This window comes from Salmo salar, chromosome 16 (assembly GCF_965601325.2).
Source record: "Salmo salar chromosome 16, fSalSal1, whole genome shotgun sequence".
Taxonomy (NCBI): domain Eukaryota; kingdom Metazoa; phylum Chordata; class Actinopteri; order Salmoniformes; family Salmonidae; genus Salmo; species Salmo salar.
In genome coordinates this window covers 27,165,241-27,188,925 of record NC_138306.1, presented here as the reverse complement: position 1 = coordinate 27,188,925, position 23,685 = coordinate 27,165,241, and the positions used below count along the sequence as shown (strand labels likewise).

The 23,685-nt window shown below is 42.4% G+C and overlaps 1 protein-coding gene across 2 annotated transcripts in view; it reads left to right on the top strand.

Annotated features, from left to right (window-relative positions):
- The first annotated feature begins 691 nt into the window (after nt 1-691).
- Nucleotides 692-23,685, top strand: part of LOC106573452 (semaphorin-3D-like) — a 70,213-nt gene continuing 47,219 nt past the window's right edge. The window contains exons 1-2 of one of the 2 annotated variants that reach the window (XM_082962634.1): nt 692-1,007; nt 19,713-19,954. In XM_082962634.1, coding sequence (XP_082818760.1) covers nt 19,765-19,954 — 190 coding nt within the window. In that variant the 5' untranslated portion in view covers nt 692-1,007; nt 19,713-19,764. The remainder of the gene's footprint in view (nt 1,008-19,712; nt 19,955-23,685) is intronic. The other variant, XM_014148513.3, reaches the window with a different exon arrangement.

Below are 23,685 nucleotides of genomic sequence, written 5' to 3'. Positions count from 1 at the left end.
CAGCATTTTTTGAGTGTAGGTTTAAAACAGAGTGGTGCCTAGATTCAATCAGATCAAAAGTTAACGAGCGATAGCTGACACCCACATATCTGAAAATGTCGGTCGTGTCAGAGGTGTAACTGCATTGAAGCTGTCAAATGGGTGAGCAACTGCTCTTGATCATTATCATGAAGCCACACCCATCCCACTGGCATTAGAAGTTCTGAATGAGAAAGTTTAGGCTAATAATGATGCTCCAATTAAAACATAATTTAATTAAATAATTAGGATTTATATCAGTCTAATCAGGTGTAGATTACATCTCACATTCCTGTGTCCGAACAAGGCTGCATTGGATTTCTCTTAATTTGTCTCCATGCAGCCAGTGACAATGTCAACTTTAGGTATAATGCCAGGAGCTTCTTGTGGATTTGACAGCTCTAACACAGTTCCACCTCCAACAGTGCCAAAACAACCGTTATGTGTATGTTGGCTAAAGCGGATTTGATTGAATAGAGCCCTAGTTTAAATATATTAAAATCAATGTGTTTTGGAGGTTATACAGCAGAGGTTATACAGCAGTCCAGTTTATTATTACCTATAACATAAGCATTTTTTCTATTGAGTGGGGGTTTGCCATCCCCACTTCCCTTGAGGCAAAACGCCGCACATCCAACTCATCCCTCTATCCATCCAGCATGCACAAGTGGAGTGCACAGAGTTCATCGCTGTGGCGGAGACTACCGAGCGTGCGTCAAACCGCTCAGAGTTTAATAAAAAGGAAGGGCGGGGAAATATCGGGGCAATTTAGTTTGTGCGACTTTTATTGCTGCTGTGATATAACCCAGCTAACCCTTTGACTGTTTTATTGTTTGGAGAGGGCAGTGCGCGTCAATGAAAGGTTTAGGGAAAGTTGTTGCTGAGTTTTGTGTGAGTTCTTAAACAGCGCTCCTGGGTCGTCTGCTCCTGTCATCATTACGCACGGGAGGAATCCTACTCCAGGAGCGACAAGACCACGTTGAGAACAGGTAAATTGATAAAGAATTATGGATTATTTTATTTTATTTATTAGGCTCGATTAACAATAAGTCAACGCTACATGTATGTGAAAATTCGTGTAGAACTTGACCATGCATAATGCAAATAATTAATCTGGTTAGAAAAGTGTACGATGAATAGCCAAATGCACGTGTTGTTAGGTACATATTTCATTGGGTGTTGGTATTTTAGGCAATGTGTTTTGTAAGCAGAATGTTTTGATGTCTTCATAGCCTCATCAGTTTGCCATCAGCTCTTAACTGCTGCATATTGAATTATGACTAATGGCACAGCTAGAGCACTTCTTGTCTGGAAACCCGACATTGGCAAACATGTTTTCTCTCACGACCTCTACAATCCAGAATGTTGAATCAAATCATATTTTAATGTACAGTACTTTACAGTTTGTCTGTGCGGTTGGTCCTTTTGGCAGTGGGAAAGTGAGACAATATATCCACAGGAAAGTATAATTACACCAACTTTTCAAAGCGCTTGGTAGTGCGTTCAGATTTATTTTACCTGAAGCATGCACACAAGATGAAAAGACATGCAGGTGACGCATGCATACTTGCCTAGGTCGTAAGCATGTTTACATGGCTCTGCACATGCTTCAGGTGTAGGGAATCTGAATGCACTACCACCACTTTGAAAATATGTAATTATACGTTCCTGTGGATATATTGACACACATTCCTACCGCCAAATAGACCAACCGCATGGACAACCTGTAAAGTAAGTTAACATATCATTTCATTCGACGTTCTGGCATCTAGAGGTCATGAGAGGAAACGTTCCTGATTCAAAAGCTAATTTCTGCCCTACTTAGAATTCATTGCAATTCAACATCGGGTTTCCACGACTAACTATTTCTCACAAAACAATCGGCCTACAAGATAAGCACACAAACAGTTTACTGACAAGGTTTAGATTGGTTTACTAACAAGTGGTGTGTTCCGAAGCTACAGAGGTGTAGGACAAAGCTTGTAGAATTTGATTTGTATAACCTAGCTAGAAGTAGAACAGCTGGATAGTTCTCATAAAACTAGGCTTTCATGAGCCAGGTGTTGAACATTGGATAAGCCTCATATGGTATACATATTTATTTCTCTTTATGATATAGTGTTGTCTTTATCTCTCACAGTCCATAAATACTGCATACGATGTGGATGAAAATATTTAGTCCACTGGGGTATAAGGAGTATTTCAGAGAGACAGACAGAATGTTTAAGAGGAGTTTGGTATGAGGACATTCTGACAGTCTTCTGACAGTAGTAAACTCTCCTCCTCGCTACACACTTTTTCTCACACCTCAGTGCTAATGTTCTGTGTCCTGAGGTTGTGTGTCTGTCTGGTCTCTGTGTGTGTGTGTGTGTGTGTGTGTGTGTGTGTGTGTGTGTGTGTGTGTGTGTGTGTGTGTGTGTGTGTGTGTGTGTGTGTGTGTGTGTGTGTGTGTGTGTGTGTGTGTGTGTGTGTGTGTGTGTGTGTGGGTGGGTGTGGTACTGTCTGGTCACTGTGTTGACTCAGTGGCTTAATACCCTTCTGTCAAAATCTGAAGTAGAGCTGAAGTTTTTCCTTAAAAAAAGCTCAAAGAGGCAGCATGGCAGAAGATTGACAAAGGAATAATATAATAGTTCATAATATTTTATAAGTATAATGATTCATTGTTTTTCTTTGGTTACATATGTGTGTGCTTGGTAACAGTTTTCATAATGTTACACACACACACACACACACACACACACACACACACACACACACACACACACACACACACACACACACACACACACACACACACACAGTGTCTGTTTTGAAGCTCTCTGACACCCTGTGGTCAGTGTAACAGGCAGGGCAGGATATAGACGCAGTCATAACCTGCTACCTCGTTATTCTAGCCATCCCAGGCCAGCCTGCTCCCAGCTATATAGCTGTACTTCAGCTCTGCAGACCCTACCAGGACACAGGGTAGGCAGAGAGAGAGAATGAGAGAAAGAGAGGGAGAGAGAAACAGGGAGGAAGAGAGAAAGAGAGAGAGACAGAAAGATCAAGAGAGGAAGAAAGACAGAAAGATCAAGAGAGAAAGACACAGATAGAGAAAGATCAAGAGAGAGAGAGAAAGATCAAGAGAGAGAGAGAAAGATCAAGAGAGAAAGAGACAGAAAGATCAAGACAGAAAGATCAAGAGAGAAAGAAAGAGCAGAGAGAGAAAGAGAGAAAGATCAAGAGAGAAAGAGAGAGACAGAAATCAAGAGAGAAAGAGAGACAGAGAATCAAGAGAGACAGAGACAGAAAGATCAAGACAGAAAGATGCAGAGAGAGAAAGAACAGAGAGAGAAAGAAAGAGAGAAAGATCAAGAGAGAAAGAGACAGAGAGATCAACAGAGCAAGAGAGAGAGAGACAAAGATCAAGAGAGAAAGAGACACAGAGAAAGATCAAGAGAGAAAGAGGCAGAGACAGAAAGTTCAAGAGAGACAGAGACAGAAAGATCAACGAGAGAAAGAGCGAGAAAGAGACGAGAGACAGAAAGATCAAGAGAGAAAGAGAGAGACAGAAAGATAAAGAGAGAAAGAGACAGAAAGATCAAGAGAGAAAGAGAGAGACAGATAGAGACAGATAGATCAAGAGAGAAAGAGACAGATAGACCAAGAGAGAAAGAGATAGAGACAGATAGATCAAGAGAGAAAGAGACAGATAGACCAAGAGAGAAAGAGACAGAGACAGATAGACCAAGAGAGAAAGAGACAGAGACAGATAGACCAAGAGAGAAAGAGACAGAGACAGATAGACCAAGAGAGAAAGAGACAGAGACAGATAGACCAAGAGAGAAAGAGACAGAGACAGATAGACCAAGAGAGAAAGAGATAGAGACAGATAGATCAAGAGAGAAAGAGATAGAGACAGATAGATCAAGAGAGAAAGAGACAGATAGACCAGAGAGAGCAAGAGAGACAGAGACAGATAGACCAAGAGAGAAAGAGACAGAGACAGATAGACCAAGAGAGAAAGTGACAGAGACAGAATGATCAAGAGAGAAAGAGACAGAGAGGTATGAGGATGGTGATTGCTCTCCTCTGTCTGGCAGTAGTGTCAGTCAGAGGAGACGTAGCTAAATAAATGCTGGCAAATTTTCTGCCGTTTCGCCTCAGAAAGACAACAGAGAAAACCTCCTGTGATTGGACTCTTTAAACAGCAGCCAATCATTGCCTCACTGACCATGCTTTGTCAGACATGCTTAAGACTGATTAGTGTATGCACAGGCATAGACATACAACACGCAAGCACAGACACACAGTGGCAGGGACAGGGTGCAAGCAAAGGACTGGAGGTTGATTCTGATACAGACATTTGTGTTTGAAAATATTTACCTTTTGGAAGAGGTAAAATTGATAGCAATGAAGAGGCCATTTCACACCTGCTTTTCTGAAATAAAACATCAATGCTACAATATATCCAGCTGTGCTGGACAGGCTCCAGTACGCATCAATATTCTGCTGTGTTTAGAATGGCCCTCAGCACCATTCCTGAGCTGTGTGACAGCGTCATGGGTTTTATGGCTGAACGTTTTCCTGGACTGGGCTGAAAGCATTCCCACTCTCTCAGAGCTCTCCTGGTCAGGGGTGGAAGGTGTGTGTGTGCGTGCATGTTTGTGTAATAATTATAGAATCTGCACTGACATTTTATCAATAGCATATCAGGATTTTGGAATGTTGAGCCAACGGAACTGTAATCTGTTATGTTTTGTGTTAGAGTATTTTGTTTTTTGTCAGGAGGTTAAATACCTAGAATCACCTCTGCAGTTGGAAGTTATCTGACTGGTGGTAATAGCATGTCCTTATATGGTTATGATTTTATATCCCTTTACGCAAACAGAGAGGGGTACCTTAGATGAGATGGTGTGTGTGTGTGTGGGTGTGTGTGTGTGTGTGTGTGTGTGTGTGTGTGTGTGTGTGTGTGTGTGTGTGTGTGTGTGTGTGTGTGTGTGTGTGTGTGTGTGTGTGTGTGCACGTGTTTATGTGTGTGCACATTTGTGTGTGTATGTGTGCATGTATGCGTGAAAATGAGTGTGTGTGTGCTCAGAGTCTACAACATCCAAGTGGCACAGAACAGCCCTGCTGGCTCTCATTCCTTCCTGTCTGTCCTCCTTCTCTCTCTTTATACATTGAGTGTACAAAACATTAGGAACACCTTCCTGATATTGTGTTGCAACCCCTTTTGCACGCCAGAACTGCCTCAATTTGTCGGGGAACGGACTGCAAGCTGTCGAAGCGGCCCATGTTGACTCCAATGGTTCTCACAGTTATGTGAAGTTAGCTGGATGTCCTTTGGGTGGTGGACTATTCTTGATACACATGGGAAACTGTTGAGCGTGAAAAACCCAGCAGCGTTGCAGTTCTTATATATCATTATGTCTACTTCTATTTCCCCTTATTCACTCCCCTTCACAGAAAGCAATATGGCAGAAAGTCAGTTCCCTCAGGTCCATGACCTGCTTATCACCATTCAGCTAATAATGTCCTACAAAAGCCTGAAACACCCTTTAGCTCTCCAGGATGGGAGTTGCCCATCCCCTAGCAGGAGTAAGTGTAATGAGTGTTGAAGAAGTATGGCTGTCTCCTCAGGCCATTGGGCTGATGTAAATGCAGCACTCAGACCTGTCAGTCCTTTTAGTCACAGGCGATTAATCCTATCAGTGTAGCTCTCAGGATGTTTAGTGTTTAGGTTTACCTGTCCTGTTACTGTCCGTCGGCCTAACCCTCTCAGGTGCGTAGGGTTACACACACACACACACACACACACACACACACACACACACACACACACACACACACACACACACACACACACACACACACACACACACACACACACACACACACACACACACACACACAAGCAATCTTCTGCACTGACCTGAGGGCTCTCACATTTATACATAACGGAAGATTAAATCGCTACAGTAAACATGAAATGAGCCTCTAATAACAGCAGCACATGTCTATTATCATAGACCGTAGTATTGTCTTACCACTACAGCACTGGGCTACAGATAACAGCTCTGTCATCATATAACAGTCTCATCTCTGCCAGAGTGCACAAGGACCACAGGGCTGGAACCTGATACTTTCCCTCTGGTTTCCAGCACTGAGTAGGTTTTCCTGTAAAAGCTCAACTGAAGGAATTCTGTTGTAATATCATCCCTTTGGAACCTCACCCTGTATTGATTGAATGCATTAAGGTTTTCGGGGGAAGTTAGTTCTTGGATTGCAGCTATTTTTTATCTGATGTTTGCATGATAAATGGTCTCCAAAAAAGAGTCACCGTTGAAATGTCCCCTAACCAAGTCCAGTTATACTGAAAAGTCCCCTAAAGCTGTTATAGGTCATTGGATCCGACCAAAGAGCTTTGTCAGGATGATGTATAGGATTTATTAGGAGGCACATTAGCACAGGAACTACAGCCTTTCCTCAGGCACAGGATCAAATAGTCACTGTACACTACTAAGAATGGACTGGGTGTTGGGTTTCTTTACCTCCTTACCTTCCTTTACTTTTTTGGCATGGATTAAAATGTTCTTGTGGATGATGTATGATAGCTATTTAAACCTGTAAGATGTGTTCTATCACTATTCATCTAATCATCTCAGATTAGATGGATTCTCACGTTAGCATGTATGGAAGTATGTCAGGGGCCTCTATAGCAATCATAACGATTAATCAGTTAATAACTTATGCTTAATTAATGTGAGTTTTTCATGTAATTATATAGAGATAAGCATATGCTGCTGTTATGCTCGAAAGCTATAACAGCGATAACATCTCAAAGCAGGCTATTGTTGGTTCCGATGTTGACATTCTGTCGTGTTGGATAACCCACATTCAAACTTCAGAGTGCAGATGAACACATATGATGCAATACAGACTGCTAAAACACTTTCACATTAGAGGTCGACCGATTATGATTCTTCAACGCCGATACCGATACCGATTATTGGAGGGCCAAAAAAAAGCCGATACCGGTTAATCGGCTGATTTTATTTATTTATTTGTAATAATGACAATTACAACAATACTGAATGAACACTTATTTTAACTTAATATAATACATCAATAAAATCAATTTAGCTTCAAATAAATAATGAAATGTTCAATTTGGTTTAAATAATGCAAAAACAAAGTGTTGGAGAAGAAAGTAAAAGTGCAATATGTGCCATGTAAAAAAGCTAACGTTTAAGTTCCTTGCTCAGAACATGAGAACATATGAAAGCTGGTGGTTCCTTTTAACATGAGTCTTCAATATTCCCAGGTAAGTTGTTTTAGGTTGTAGATATTATAGGACTATTTCTCTATATACGATTTGTATTTCATATACCTTTGACTATTGGATGTTCTTATAGGCACTTTAGTCTTGCCAGTGTAACAGTATAGCTTCCGTCCCTCTCCTCGCTCCTACCTGGGCTTGAACCAGGAAAACATCGACAACAGCCACCCTCGAAGCAGCGTTACCCACGTAGTGGAAGGGGAAACAACTACTCCAAGTCTCAGAGCGAGTGACGTTTGAAACGCTATTAGCGCGCACCCGGCTAACTAGCTAGCCATTTCACATCGGTTACACCAGCCCAATCTCGGGAGTTGACAGGCTTGAAGTCATAAACAGCGCAATGCTTGAAGCATTGCGAAGAGCTGCTGGTAAAATGCGCGAAAGTGCTATTTTGAATGAATGCTTACGAGCCTGCTGCTGCCTACCACCGCTCAGTCAAACTGCTCTATCAAATCATAGACTTAATTATAACATAATAACACACAGAAATACGAGCCTTAGGTCATTAATATGGTCGAATCCGGAAACTATCATCTCGAAAACAAAACGTTATTCCTGTTACATTGCACAATCTTCAATGTTATGTCATAATTACGTAAAATTGTGGCAAATTAGTTCGCAACGAGCCAGGCGACCCAAACTGTTGCATATACACTGACTCTGCGTGCAATGAACGCAAAATGACACAATTTCACCTGGTTAATATTGCCTGCTAACCTGGATTTCTTTTAGCTAAATATGCAGGTTTAAAAATCTATACTTGTGTATTGATTTTAAGAAAGGCATTGATGTTTATGGTTGGAGCAACGTGTACCTAAGCGATTATATGCAACGCAGGACAGGCTAGATAAACTAGTAAAATCATCAACCATGTGTAGTTAACTAGTGATTATGATTGATTGATTGTTTTTTATAAGATAAGTTTAATGCTAGCTAGCAACTTACCTTAGCTTCTTACTGCATTTGCGTAACAGGCAGGCTCCTCGTGGAGTGCAATGTAAAGCAGGTGGTTAGCGCGTTGGACTAGTTAACCGTAAGGTTGCAAGATTGAATCCCTGAGCTGACAAGGTAAAAATCTGTCGTTCTGTCCCTGAACAAGGCAGTTAACCCACCGTTCCTAGGCCGTCATTGAAATTAAGAATGTGTTCTTAACTGACTTGCCGAGTTAAATAAAGATCTAAAAAAAAAAAGTAAAAAAATAAAAAAGTTAAAACTAAATCTAAAATCGGCCAAATCGGCGTCCAAAAATACCGATTTCCAATTGTTATGAAAACTTGAAATCGGCCCTAATTAATCGGCCATTCCGATTAATCGGTCGACCTCTATTTCACATCATACTAGAATGTGCTATATAGTTATTATATTGATATTATCACTAATGTTAAGTCCTGTAGGGATGGTAAATGCAGAGGATATCAGAGTATTTGTTTACTGTAGCCTTTAGGGTTGTGCAATGAAACACATTTCACCCCTTTCACTTTAACCCAAGGAGTTCTCGCTCTCTGTGTGTGTGTGTGTGTGTGTGTGTGTGTGTGTGTGTGTGTGTGTGTGTGTGTGTGTGTGTGTGTGTGTGTGTGTGTGTGTGTGTGTGTGTGTGTGTGTGTGTGTGTGTGTGTGTGTGTGTGTGTGTGTGTGTGTAAAACACAACAGTTCCCATACAGTAGAACAGGGAGGTCTCTCTTCAGGAGTGAGGAGAGGTGAGTGAGACAATAGAGGAGGTGGCACTAATATTAGTGGAAATAATTGAAAATAAACATTAGTGGAGCATTTGTGAACAATATTACACAGACATCACTTCAGAGTTATGTTAGTGTAAGTCAATGGAAGCTTTTTATGAATGGAGAAACAACATACTAACACTGTGAACAAAACAGCACCAACACTGACTGTGAGAAATCCTGCTATAAGTTACACTGTTGTTTTAGGGCCTTCTGAGCTTCATTTTATTATGTTTCTCCCTTAACTGTGTTTTATACAGTCATTTGAGTCATAGCATAGAACATTTAAATGTTGTTAGTATATTTTATGTTGTGTATTGTTTCAACATAACATAGTGTCAGTCATGTATTTAGCCTAGTAGAACCACATGGGAGTTAGCAACATGCTTTCTTAAACAGCACAAAGAAACATGATTGACTGTTGCCAAGAAAAACAGCTCAAGTCCTGAGAGCTAAAACCAATTAGCTTTGTTATTACGCCAAGTCTGTGCCCTTGGTCAGGGAATAGTGTGTGTGTGTGTGTGTGTGTGTGTGTGTGTGTGTGTGTGTGTGTGTGTGGTGTGTGTGTGTGTGTGTGTGTGTGTGTGTGTGTGTGTGTGTGTGTGTGTGTGTGTGTGTGTGTGGTGTGTGTGTGTGTGTGTGTGTGTGATAATAGGAGGTCTAATTCACTTTGTCCTTGATAGATGGAGAGATGTGATTATGGCTTACTTACTGGGTACCTCAGTGGTAGCTAATGCTTTACCAAGGGTGGTCTTTCCTTGTTTCGCTCCCTCTTTCTCCTCTCACACATACACACACCATGCATTCAATGGATGTTCAGTCTCTCTCCATTCAGTTCAGGTGTTGAACCGAGAGACAAGGGATTAGAAAGTTTCAACTCATGCCAAGACACGCAGACATCCATGACCTGTTTCAACACACAACCTGTCTCTATGAAACGTCTCTCCAAACTGTGCTACGTTGTTTCCAGGTTCATTAAACCAAGTGTATTCTATGAATTCTTGATATACCAAACCAAACTTTTTCCTTGCATCATACTATGTGTATGAAAGTCTTCATGCATGCCTGTGTGTGTTTTGTACCCTAACTTTCTCCCCTGTTTTTCTCTCTCGCTCTCTCTCTCTCTCTCGCTCGCTCGCTCGCTCGCTCCCTCTATCTCTTTCTTTCTTTCTCCATCTCTCCCTCCTCAATTGTCGCTAAATGCTTTACTTAGGGTGGTCTTTCTTTGGAGGTAGTGCTACAGGGAGAGATAGAGGGAGGGAGAGCGAGAGAGGGAAAGAGAGAGAGGGAGCAATTCTAGGGAACATTCCTCTGGCACTGTATATGACCGCCATCAGCAATCCACGACAACTGAGGTTCCATTACAATGATTCCCAAATTATTTGTTGGGGACTCTGGTATGTCGGTTATGGCTGGTGGTTTAGAAACAGGATTTAGAATATTTAGTGACATGCTTTTGGGTTGGGTTTGTCACTGTTTGACCAAAACCGTTGGATAGTTCAAAGCGGAATGCTGTATTTTTGATGAGACATCATTTTGTCGAGCTGAACACCACAAGCTATAACAGAACTGAACTTTACACCGTCCAGACTCTTGCTGTGTGTGTGTGTGTGTGTGTGTGTGTGTGTGTGTGTGTGTGTGTGTGTGTGTGTGTGTGTGTGTGTGTGTGCGTGTGTGTGTGTGAGAGAGAGAACTATTAGCTTTGGTCTGTCACTGTCACTATCACCATCATAACCGCTTCCCCTTGCCCCCTGCACTGTGTGCTGCCCACCCTGCCAAAGATAACAGTTATTATTGCCCCGTCACACACACACACACACACACACACACACACACACACACACACACACACACACACACACACACACACACACACACACACACACACACACACACACACACACACACAAACACACTTAATGCAGTCCACCATGAAACAGGGATGTTAGCTTAACTGCATGGCACTGGCTGGACAACCAATTCTTCCTCTCCCTCCATCTTTCCCTGTGCCCCCTTTTCTCTCTCTCCCTCTCATGCGTTCTATCTAGATGAATGGTGCCTTCAGGATAAGTGTCTTCTGTAATGGAGGCATAGTTACATATTCTCTAGAGACATTCAGTATGTCAAAAGCTCAGGACTCCACACACACACACACACACACACACACACACACACACACACACACACACACACACACACACACACACACACACACACACACACACTGCACTCTCTCTCGCTCTTTCTTTCTATCGAGGCACATAGGGGATCTAACCTGACATCTCTTTAATACTTTAATAGGGCTTTACCTCTCTCTGAAAATAGTGTTTAGTACAGCCAAGCCCACTGCTTTCTCCCTCATTTGCTGTCTCCGTATGAGTTGGCTAAGAGGGTTGTTGAAGCTCCTCTCCTAAAGCTTGAGTCTCTCTCTGTTAACACTACATTCTCCAACACAGATACTGCAGAGGCGCTGGTGTTGAATGGTGTGTGTGTGTGTGTGTGTGTGTGTGTGTGTGTGTGTGTGTGTGTGTGTGTGTGTGTGTGTGTGTGTGTGTGTGTGTGTGTGTGTGTGTGTGTGTGTGTGTGTGTGTGTGTGTGTGTGTGTGTGTGTGTGATATGTCTGATACAGTGAGGGAAAAAACTATTTTTATCCCCTGCTGATTTTATACGTTTGCCCACTTACAAAGAAATGATCAGTCTATAATTCTAATGGTAGGTTTATTTGAACAGCGAGAGGCAGAATAACAACAAAAAAATCCAGAAAAACGCATGTCAAAAATGTTATGAAATGATTTGCATTTTAATGAGGGAAATAAGTATTTGACCCCTCTGCAAAACATGACTTAGTACTTGGTGGCAAAACCCTTGTTGGCAATCACAGAGGTCAGACGGGTCTTGTAGTTGGCCACCAGGTTTGCACACTTCTCAGGAGGGATTTTGTCCCACTCCTCTTTGCAAAGTCATTAAGGTTTCGAGGCTGACGTTTGGCAACTCGAACCTTCAGCTCCACAGATTTTCTATGGGATTAAGGTCTGGAGACTGGCTAGGCCACTCCAGGACCTTAATGTGCTTCTCCTTTGTTGCCTTGGCCGTGTGTTTTGGGTCATTGTCATGCTGGAATACCCATCCACGACCCATTTTCAATGCCCTGGCTGAGGGAAGGAGGTTCTCACCCAAGATTTGACGGTACATGGCCCCGTCCATCGTCCCTTTGATGCCGTGAAGTTGTCCTGTCCCCTTAGCAAAAAAACACCCCCAAAGCATAATGTTTCCACCTCCATGTTTGACGGTGGGGATGGTGTTCTTAGGGTCATGGGCAGCATTCCTCCTCCTCCAAACACAGCGAGTTGAGTTGATGCCAAAGAGCTCCATTTTGGTCTCATCTGACCACAACACTTTCACCCAGTTGTCCTCTGAATCATTCAGATGTTCATTGGCAAACTTCAGACGGGCATGTGTATGTGCTTACTTGAGCAGGGGGACCTTGCGAGCGCTGCAGGATTTCAGTCCTTCACGGCGTAGTGTGTTACCAATTGTTTTCTTGGTGACTATGGTCCCAGCTGCCTTGAGATCATTGACAAGATCCTTCCATGTAGTTCTGGGCTGATTCCTCACCGTTCTCATGATCATTGCAACTCCACGAGGTGAGATCTTGCATGTGTAACAGTGTAGGTTCCGTCCCTCTCTTCGCCCCAACCTGGGCTCGAACCAGGGACCCTTGCACACATCAACAACTGACACCCCACGAAGCACCGTTACCCATCGCGCCACAAAAGCCACGGCCCTTGCAACGCAAGGGGAAACCCTACTTCAAGTCTCAGAGCGAGTGACGTCACTGATTGAAATGCTATTAGCGCGCACCACCGCTAACTAACTAGCCATTTCACATCGGTTACACTCACCCCCCCCCTTTGACCTCCTCCTTTTTTCCGCAGCAACCAATGATCCGGGTCATGGCACCAATGTAACAGTGTAGGTTCCATCCCTCTCTTCGCCCCAACCCGGGCTCGAACCAGGGACCCTTGCACACATCACATGGCTTCCCTGTGGCTCAGTTGGTAGAGCATGGTATTTGCAACGCCAGCGTGGTGTTTGCAACGCCAGAGTTGTGGGTTCGATTCCCACGGGGGGCCAGTACAAAAAAAAAAAAGGGCATGAAATGTATGCATTCACTACTGTAAGTTGCTCTGGATAAGAGCATCTGCTAAATGACTAAAATGTAAACAACTGACACCCCACGAAGCATTGTTACCCATCGTGCCACAAAAGCCGCGGCCCTTGCAACGCAAGGGGAAACCCTACTTCAAGTCTCAGAGCGAGTGATGTCACTGATTGAAACGCTATTAGCGCGCACCACCGCTAACTAACTAGCCATTTCACATCGGTTACACATGGAGCCCCAGGCCGAGGGATATTGACAGTTCTTTTGTGTTTCTTCCCTTTGCGAATAATCACACCAACTGTTGTCACCTTCTCACCAAGCTGCTTGGCGATGGTCTTGTAGCCCATTCCAGCCTTGTGTAGGTCTACAATCTTGTCCCTGACATCCTTGGAGAGCTCTTTGGTCTTGGCCATGGTGGAGAGTTTGGAATCCGATTGATTGCTTTTGTGGACAGGTGTCTTTTATACAGGTAACAAGCTGAGATTAGGACCACTCCCTTTAAGAGTGTGCTCCTAATCTCAGCTCGTTTACTGTATAAAAGACACCTGGGAGCCAGAAATCTTTCTGATTGAGAGGGGGTCAAATACTTATTTCCCTCATTAAAATGCAAATCAATTTATAACATTTTTGACATGCGTTTTTCTGGATTTTTTTGTTGTTATTCTGTCTCTCACTGTTCAAATAAACCTACCATTGAAATTATAGACTGATCATTTCTTTGCCAGTGGGCAAACATACAAAATCAGCATGGGATCAAATACTTTTTTCCCTCACTGTACATTACATGAATTTTACTCACCCCCTGATGTGAAGGAGAAAGACCACCTTCTCACTCACTCACTCACTCACTCACTCACTCACTCACTCACTCACTCACTCACTCACTCACTCACTCACTCACTCACTCACTCACTCACTCACTCACTCACTCACTCACTCACCACTCACACACTCACACACTCACACACTCACACACACTCACACACACTCACACACACACACACACACACACACACACACACACACACTGATACATTTTCCATCATATCAAGCTTTTTACCTGTACTTTGTAGCACAGAAGCCCAAAGGGCCTGAGGTGGTCGGTCCAAGTAAACACGAGTCATTTCTATCAATCCCTTATCCCCTTCAGTATATAGAGCTGTAGGGAGATGGGTGTGTGTTGTGGATGAATTACTGCCTCTCAGCTCTGATTCCATTTTGTTTAAACAAGAGTGATATGGTGTATCTCTGACAATACAAGGATAAATTCCACATAGCTCTGTCTCTTGATCTCTCTTTCTCTCTCTCTTTCTCCCTGACTCTCTCTTTCTCTAAATTCCATTTCAATTTAAGGCTCTTTATTGGCATGGGGAACACATGTTTAAATTGCCAAAGAAAGTGAAATAGATAATAAAAGTGAAAAAAAATTATAAAATAACGGTAATCATTACACTCACAAAAGTTCCAAAAGAATAAAAACATTTCAAATGTCATATTATGTCTATACACAGTGTTGTAATGATGTGCAAATAGTTAAAGTACAAAAGGGAAAATAGATAAACATAAATATGGGTTCTATTTACAATGGTGTTTGTTCTTCACTGGTTGCCCTTTTCTTGTGGAAACAGGTCACAAATCTTGCTGTTGTGATTGCACACTGTGGTATTTCACCCAATAGATATAGGAGTTAATCAAAATTGAATTTGTTTTCGAATTCTTTGTGGGTCTGTGGAATCTGAGGGAAACATGTGTCTCTAATATGGTTATACATTTGGCAGGAGGTTAGGAGGTGCAGCTCAGTTTCCACCTCATTTTGTGGGCAGTGAGCACATAGCCTGTCTTCTCTTGGGAGCCAGGTCTGCCTTCGCTGGCCTTTCTCAATAGCAAGGCTATGCTCACTGAGTCTGTACATAGTCAAAGATTTCCTGAATTTTGGGTGTGTGTTTAGGGTCAAAAAGCATTCTAGTTTGCTCTGTTTTTTTGGTGAATTCTTAGTCAAGTAATTATCTTTTGGTTTTCTCATGATTTGTTTGGGTCTAATTGTGTTGCTGTCCTGGGGCTCTGTGGGGTCTGTTTGTGTTTGTGAACAGAGCCCCAGGACCAGCTTGCTTAGGGGACTCTTCTCCAGGTTTATTTCTCTGTAGGTGATGGCTTTGTTAAGGAAGGTTTGGGAATCACATCCTTTTAGGAGGTTGTAGAATTGAATGGCTATTTTCTGGATTTTGATAATTAGCGGGTATCGGCCTAATTCTGCTCTGCATGGATTATTTGGTGTTCTACCTTGCATACTGACGATATTTTTGCAGAGTCTCAATTTGGTGTTTGTCCCATTTTGTGAATTCTTGGTTGGTGAGCAGCCCCAGACCTCACAACCATAAAGGGCAATGGGTTCTATAACTGATTCAAGTATTTTTAGCCAGATCCTAATTGGTGTCACATTTTATGTTCCTTTTGATGGCATAGAAGGCCCTTCTTGCCTTGTCTCTTAGATCGTTCACAGCTTTGTTGAAGTTACCTGTGGCGCTGATGTTTAGGCTGAGGTATGTATCATGTTTTGTGTGCTCTAGGGCAACGGTGTCTAGATGGAATTTATATTCGTGGACCTGGCAACTGGACCTTTTTTGGGACACCATATTTTTGTCTTACTGAGATTTACTGTCAGGGCTCAGGTCTGACAGAATCTGTGCAGAAGATTTAGATGCTGCTGTAGGCCCTCCTTGGTTGGGGACAGAAGCACCAGATCATCAGCAGACATTTGACTTCAGATTCTAGTAGGGTGAGGCTGGGTGCTGTTGGTTGTTTGTGTACATGGATTTTATAATGTTGTATGTTTTTCCCCAACAGCACTTTCCATCAATGTGTATAGCTGACCCTCATGCCAAATTGAGTCGAACGCCAACAAAGCATGAGAAGACTTTGCCTTTGTTTTGGTTTGTTTGTTTGTCAATTAGGGGGGGCAGTAGAGGTCGACCGATGATGATTTTTCAACGCCGATACCGATTATTGGAGGACCAAAAAAGCCGTTACCGATTAATCGGCCAATTCTTTCTTTCTTTATTTGTAATAATGACAATTACAACAATACTGAATGAAAACTTATGTTAACTTAATATAATGCATCAATAAAATCAATTTAGCCTCAAATAAATAATGAAACATGTTCAATTTGGTTTAAATAATGCAAAAACAAAGTGTTGGATAAGAAAGTAAAAGTGCAATATGTGCCATGTAAGAAAGCTTACGTTTCAGTTCCTTGCTCAGAACATGAGAACATATGAAAGCTGGTGGTTCCTTTTAACATGAGTCTTCAATATTCCCAGGTAAGAAGTTTTAGGTTGGAGTTATTATAGGAATTATAGGACTATTTCTCTCTATACGATTTGTATTTCATATACCTTTGACTATTGGATGTTCTTATAGGCACTTTATTATTGCCAGTGTAACAGTATAGCTTCCGTCCCTCTCCTCGCTCCTACCTGGGCTCGAACCAGGAACACAACGACAACAGCCACCCTCAAAGCAGCGTTACCCATGCAGAGCAAGGGGAACAACTACTCCAAGTCTCAGAGCGAGTGACGTTTGAAACGCTATTAGCGCGCACCCGCTAACTAGCTAGCCATTTCACATCGGTTACACCACCCTAATCTTGGGACTTGATAGGCTTGAAGTCATAAACAGCGCAATGCTTGAAGCACAGCGAAGAGCTGCTGGCAAAACGCACGAAAGTGCTGTTTGAATGAATGCTTACGAGCCTGCTGCTGCCTACCACTGCTCAGTCAGTCTGCTCTATCAAATCATAGACTTAATTATATAACATAATAACACACAGAAATACGAGCCTTTGGTCATTAACATGGTCGAATCCGGAAACTATCATCTCGAAAACAAAACGTTTTTCCTTTCAGTGAAATACGGAACCGTTCCGTATTTTATCTAACGGGTGGCATCCCTAAGTCTAAACCTTCCTGTTACATTGCACAACCTTCAAAGTTATGTCATAATTACGTGAAATTCTGGCAAATTAGTTCGCAATGAGCCAGGCGGCCCAAAATGTTGCATATACCCTGACTCTGCGTGCAATGAACGCAAGAGAAATGACACAATTTCACCTGGTTAATATTGCCTGCTAACCTGGATTTCTTTTAGCTAAATATGCAGGTTTAAAAATATGTACTTCTGTGTATTGATTTTAAGAAAGGCATTGATGTTTACGGTTAGGTACAGTCGTGCAACGATTGTGCTTTTTTCGCAAATGCGCTTTTGTTAAATCATCCCCCGTTTGGCAAAGTCGGCTGACTTTGTTAGGAAGAAATAGTCTTCACAGTTCGCAACGAGCCAGGCGGCCCAAACTGCTGCATATACCCTGACTCTGTTGCAAGAGAAGTGACACATTTTCCCTAGTTAAAAGAAATTCATGTTAGCAGGCAATATTAACTAAATATGCAGGTTTAACAATATATACTTGTGTATTGATTTTAAGAAAGGCATTGATGTTTATGGTTGGAGCAACGTGTACCTAAGCGATTATATGCAACGCAGGACAGGCTAGATAAACTAGTAATATCATCAACCATGTGTAGTTAACTAGTGATTATGATTGATTGATTGATTGTTTTTTATAAGATAAGTTTAATGCTAGCTAGCAACTTACCTTGGCTTCTTACTGCATTCGCATAACAGGCAGGCTCCTCATGGAGTGCAATGTAAAGCAGGTGGTTAGAGCATTGGACTAGTTAACCGTAAGGTTGCAAGATTGAATCCCCGAGCTGACAAGGTAAAAATCAGGCCAAATCGGTGTCCAAAAATACCGATTTCCGATTGTTATGAAAACTTGAAATCGGCCCTAATTAATCGGCCATTCGACCTCTAGTGGGCAGGGTGAATACGTGGTCTGTCGTACAGTAATTTCTCTCTCTTTCTCTTTCTCTCTCTTGCTCTCACTGTCTCTTGCTCTCTTTTTCTCTTCCTCTATCTAATTTTCTTTATCTCTCTCTCTTTCGCTCTTTCGCTCTCGCTCTCTCAATTCAATTCAGTTTGCTTTATTGGCATGACATAACAATGTACATATTGCCAAAGCTTACTTTGGAGATTTACAATATTAACATAATTAAAATAATAATAATCAATATTGTCAATGGAACAACAGTAGCAACAATAATCAGGGGTTAAAATAACCATATATTGAACAATAACAATAAGCATAGAGGACATGTGCTGGTTGGTTGGTCTGTCTCTCTCCCTGTCTCCCTCTATCTCTCTCGCTTTCTCTCGCTCTCTCTCTCTCACTTTCTCTCTCTCTTTCTCTCTCTCCCTGTCTCTCTTTTTTCTCTCTCACTCTTTCTCTCTCTTTCTCTTTCTCTTTCTCCCTCTCCTTCGCTCTCTCTCTTCCTCTCTGTCTCTCTATCTCTCTCTCTCTATTTCTCTCTCTTTTTTCTCTCTCTCTTTATTTCTCTTTCTTGTCTCTCTCTCTACTACCCTCTGTCTCTCTTGCTCTATCTATCTCTCTCTCTCTATCTCTGTCTCTCTCTCTCGCTCCTTTTTGCTGTTGCATAGTTTGAAAAATGTGTCTATGTAGAATTAATCAGATTCATGAATTTAGTCTGACATTATTTATGTTAAACCTTGACAGGTTGATGTATGTTATCTGTGTGGGAGGTAGAGTGAGAGATGGAGGGAGAGAGAGGGATGAAGGGAAAGAGGGAGGGAGCGAGGGGGAGGATCTGCATTCTGAAGCATCCATTTGTGATTGGATAGTTAATCATTAACTAGATGAGATAGGTGAAATGTGTTAGGATTAATCACTGCAAGGAAATAACAGATTTTCTGAGAGTTCAGGAAACTGCATTGTTATTGGTTACTCAGCCCTACATACAGGCCTCTCCCTTAGTCTCACCCCTAGTGTCACCTCTGACCTTCTACAGACTTAACAATTACTATTAAGTCTGTGTCCACTCACAGACTTAAGGCTGCCCCTAAACCCTTTGCTGTACTCTCTATCCATCCTGTCCTGTATTATTGGTCTAAACCATGGGCCAGAATAATTTTGTCATTTAGGTACAGAATGCAATGAGAAAGAGAGAGACAGATAAAGAAAGATAGAGGGGGAGAAGGGAGGCGAAAGAGACCTTAGAAAGAAGGATCTATGTGTGAAAGATGGTGGCTGTTTTTGTTTGCCTGACCTTCTGTTTTGCGCAAACAGATTTAGAAGGACACAAAAGGAGAGGTAGGAAAAGGCAACAGCTGATGTTGGCCTGGTACAGAGAACACACATGCCTGTACGGTACCATGGAGAAACAGCTGAATACTCACACACACACAAATACAGACACACGCACACAGAGAACAGACAGACACACTCATGCAGGGAGAGAGAGGAAGAGAGAGGAAGAGAGAGGGAGAGGGAGGGAGAGAGAGAGAAGAGAAGAGACACAGAAGAAAGCCGACTTACCTTGGTTAACTCCCAAACTCCTTGACATTGCTCTCCTCCTTCTTTCAGGACTGTTGAGAAACAGTAGTGGAACAGAGAAGAAAACCTTCACTTTCGCATCATGAAGACTGGAGGGACTGAGTGTGAGCCTGTTGAGAGACTGTCCTGGAGCTTTACTGGAGGTCAGGGGAGGATTAAGCTGTCTCTAGCCCACCCAGGGCTGCTGCTTCTGGGGATGGTACTGCTGGTCCTCCTGCCCTCTGGAGAAAGTGTCAAACAGAGTGTCCCCAGAGTCCAACTTACCTACAAAGGTAAGAGATGCACTGATGGATGAATGTTATATGGCTTAGGACAAATTAAATAATCATGTTTAGTATATGATTTAACCTGATTAAATTATTATACTAGTTTTAAAAGATGCTTTAGCTAGGAGGATGAACTAGCTATGACCCACCAGTAGGTTCTGAACCAACATTTTGAGAAACAACGGCCTAACTTTAAGTTGGCACGGGTTTTTGGCAGCATGCTCTGAGCAAGAACTGACTGCCGCATCTACAAAGAGAGAAAATGATATCTACAACAGAGATGGAACCTAATATATGCATAAAGTGCAAAATACACAACAGCGTTTTCTCCATCATGCCAGTTACTTTAACTGTTGCTCTATGATAGCTACCTGCAGTATTTTCATCAGTAGCCATGTTGAATTATCTGTTAATGAGCCGTTCTCTGGCGCAATGTCCAGCTGATTGTTCTGACTTCTGTCTCTCTCTTTTTGATCATTTTACTTTTAGATTTCTTCACTTTTCTTTTCAGCTCATGTGAGTTTGAAGGGTCCAACACCAATTTTGACTAGTGTAACTTGGTAAAAAATAAAATAATAAAGTAACTGCCTATTAAGTGCCAAATAAAGTAACAGGGTTGACCGCAACAGGGTTGACCGTAACAGGGTTGACCATAACAGTGTTGACGATATCGTCTTAAATCAGCCGTAGATGCCTTTGTAACAGAGGGATTGGAAGCTTGTTCTGTGCAATAGGAAGGGGTAATTGAATGCAAGCTTCACGAAAAATGTTGAATTGTGAAAAAATGTCTAGCCTGTCTATCTATGGGTAACAGAGTTGGCATGTCATGCTCAACCCACTCACCACCACAAAACACCAGAAAATTGCCAAAAAGAGTAAAACCAGCTCACCTGCTTTTACACTATGATTTGACTATTAGATGTAAAATAGTTTCACCATAGTAAAATGAGAGTTCAGTTCATGTAACAGGGTTGACATTAAAATGAGGAACAGTTATTTTCTTCCTTAAAATGAATCCCTAATCAAATGAAATAGATAGTAATCTTTAGAAATTACTTTGTCAAAGCAACAAAATAAGGGCTTTAAAATTATGGTGAAAACCTGGAGAAATGTTGCTGTTAAGTGGGTTAAAATCTTCCTAGAAGTCACAGAGGATACACAGAGAGTACATGTCAAAATGCTGCATGCTGGCACAATTTTCCATATGGTCTATATTAAAGGACACTTCATTCAATATAACAGGCTTTTAAAATGCAATATTTGTGCACAATTTCTACTTAAAACGCAAAAGGTAATCATTTCGTGGAACGACCCACAACTGTTATCAGAACACACACACGTACCAATACACACACCAATAAACAATCACTTGGCCGCTGTGTTAAAAGATATGAGGTGTGAAAGATCGCTTGAAAACAGAGAGCTATGTGGGGTGGTCCGTACTGTAGGTACTAAAGGGAGAGCGTAGGGTTGGGTTTTATTTGTCAGGCTGTAAAACTACAATAACTGTAGTCTTTTCAGCCTCTGCATTGGCTTTAGTCTCTACAGTAAGGAAAATCTATTTTACACCCTGTTACCATGTTAAATCTATGAAGCATATATAGTGGTGATGATGGATAGGCAAACATTTAATTTGTTTTAAATACACATGTGCTTTATATAGTTCTATATTTATACAGAAATACACAATGAGTATGGTATGTAAAGTATGTAGCTCAGTCTGTCATACATAAATATACACTGAGTATGCCAAACATTAGGAACACCTTCCTAATAATGAGTTGCAACCCCCCCCCCCCCCCCCCCCCCCAAACTTTGTTGCCTCTCAGAACTGCCTGAATTCGTCTGGGAAGGGACTCCACAATGTGTCGTAAGCATTCCACAGGGATGCTGGCCCATGTTGACTCCAATGCTTCCCAAATTTGTATCAAGTTGGCTGGATGTCCTTTGGGTGGTGGACTATTCTTGATACACACAGAAAACTGTTCAGCGTGAAAAACCCAGATACGTTACAGTTCTTGACACAAACCGGTGCGCCTGGCACCTACTACCATACCTCATTCAAAGGCACTTAAATATTTTGTTGTTATGCAATTTAGCAGACGCTTTTATCCACAAAATCATTTTTATGCGTGCATACATTTTACGAATGGGTGGCCCCAGGAATCAAATACACAATCCTGGCATCCTGGTATCAAATCAAATCAAATCAAATTTATTTATATAGCCCTTTGTACATCAGCTGATATCTCAAAGTGCTGTACAGAAACCCAGCCTAAAACCCCAAACAGCAAGCAATGCATGTGAAAGAAGCACGGTGGCTAGGAAAAACTCCCTAGGAAAAACTCCCTAGAAAGGCCAAAAACCTAGGAAGAAACCTAGAGAGGAACCAGGCTATGAGGGGTGGCCAGTCCTCTTCTGGCTGTGCCGGGTGGATATTATAACAGAACATGGTCAAGATGTTAAAATGTTCATAAATGACCAGCATGGTCAAATAATAATAATCATAGTAGTTGTCGAGGATGCAACAAGCACGTCCGGTGAACAGGTCAGGGTTCCATAGCCGCAGGCAGAACAGTTGAAACTGGAGCAGCAGCACGGCCAGGTGGACTGGGGACAGCAAGGAGTCATCATGCCAGGTAGTCCTGAGGCATGGTCCTAGAGCTCAGGTCCTCCGAGAGAAAGAAAGAAAGAGAGAAAGAGAGAATTAGAGAGAGCATATTTAAATTCACACAGGACACCGGATAAGACAAGAGAAATACTCCAGATGTAACAGACTGACCCTAGCCCCCTGACACATAAACTACTGCAGCATAAATACTGGAGGCTGAGACAGGAGGGATCAGGAGACACTGGCCCCATCCGATGAAACCCCCGGACAGGGCCAAACAGGCAGGATATAACCCCACCCACTTTGCCAAAGCACAGCCCCCACACCACTAGAGGGATGTCTCCAACCACCAACTTACCGTCCTAAGACAAGGCCGAGTATAGCCCACAAAGATCTCCGCCACGGCACAACCCAAGGGGGGGGCGCCAACCCAGACAGGAAGACCACGTCAGTGACTCAGCCCACTCAAGTGACGCACCCCTCCCATGGACGGCATGGAAGAACACCAGTACGCCAGTGACTCAGCCCCTGTAATAGGGTTAGAGGCAGAGAATCCCAGTGGAGAGAGGGGAACCGGCAAGGCAGAGACAGCAAGGGCGGTTCGTTGCTCCAGCCTTTCCGTTCACCTTCACACTCCTGGGCCAGACTATACTTAATCATAGGACCTACTGAAGAGATAAGTCTTCAGTAAAGACTTAAAGGTTGAGACTGAGTCTGCGTCTCTCACATGGGTAGGCAGACCATTCCATAAAAATGGAGCTCTATAGGAGAAAGCCCTACCTCCAGCCGTTTGCTTAGAAATTCTAGGGACAATTAGGAGGCTTGCGTCTTGTGACCGTAGCGTACGTGTAGGTATGTACGGCAGGACCAAATCGTATCCTGGCATCCTGGCATTTCTCTACTGACTGAGCAATACAGGACCAGAATGGGTCTGGCTGTGTGGTAGCTGTGGTCCTCTGTGTGTGTCCGTGTGTTTAGGGTTGGGTAAACTAGAGGCTGTGTTTGTTTTTAAGCCCTACAGGTGAAGCTATAGCTCCTTAAAAACCCATTCTACCCCGTAGCAAAAAAATGACTCAAACTTTAACACAAACACTACAATAACACAAACACACTAACCACCCATAAG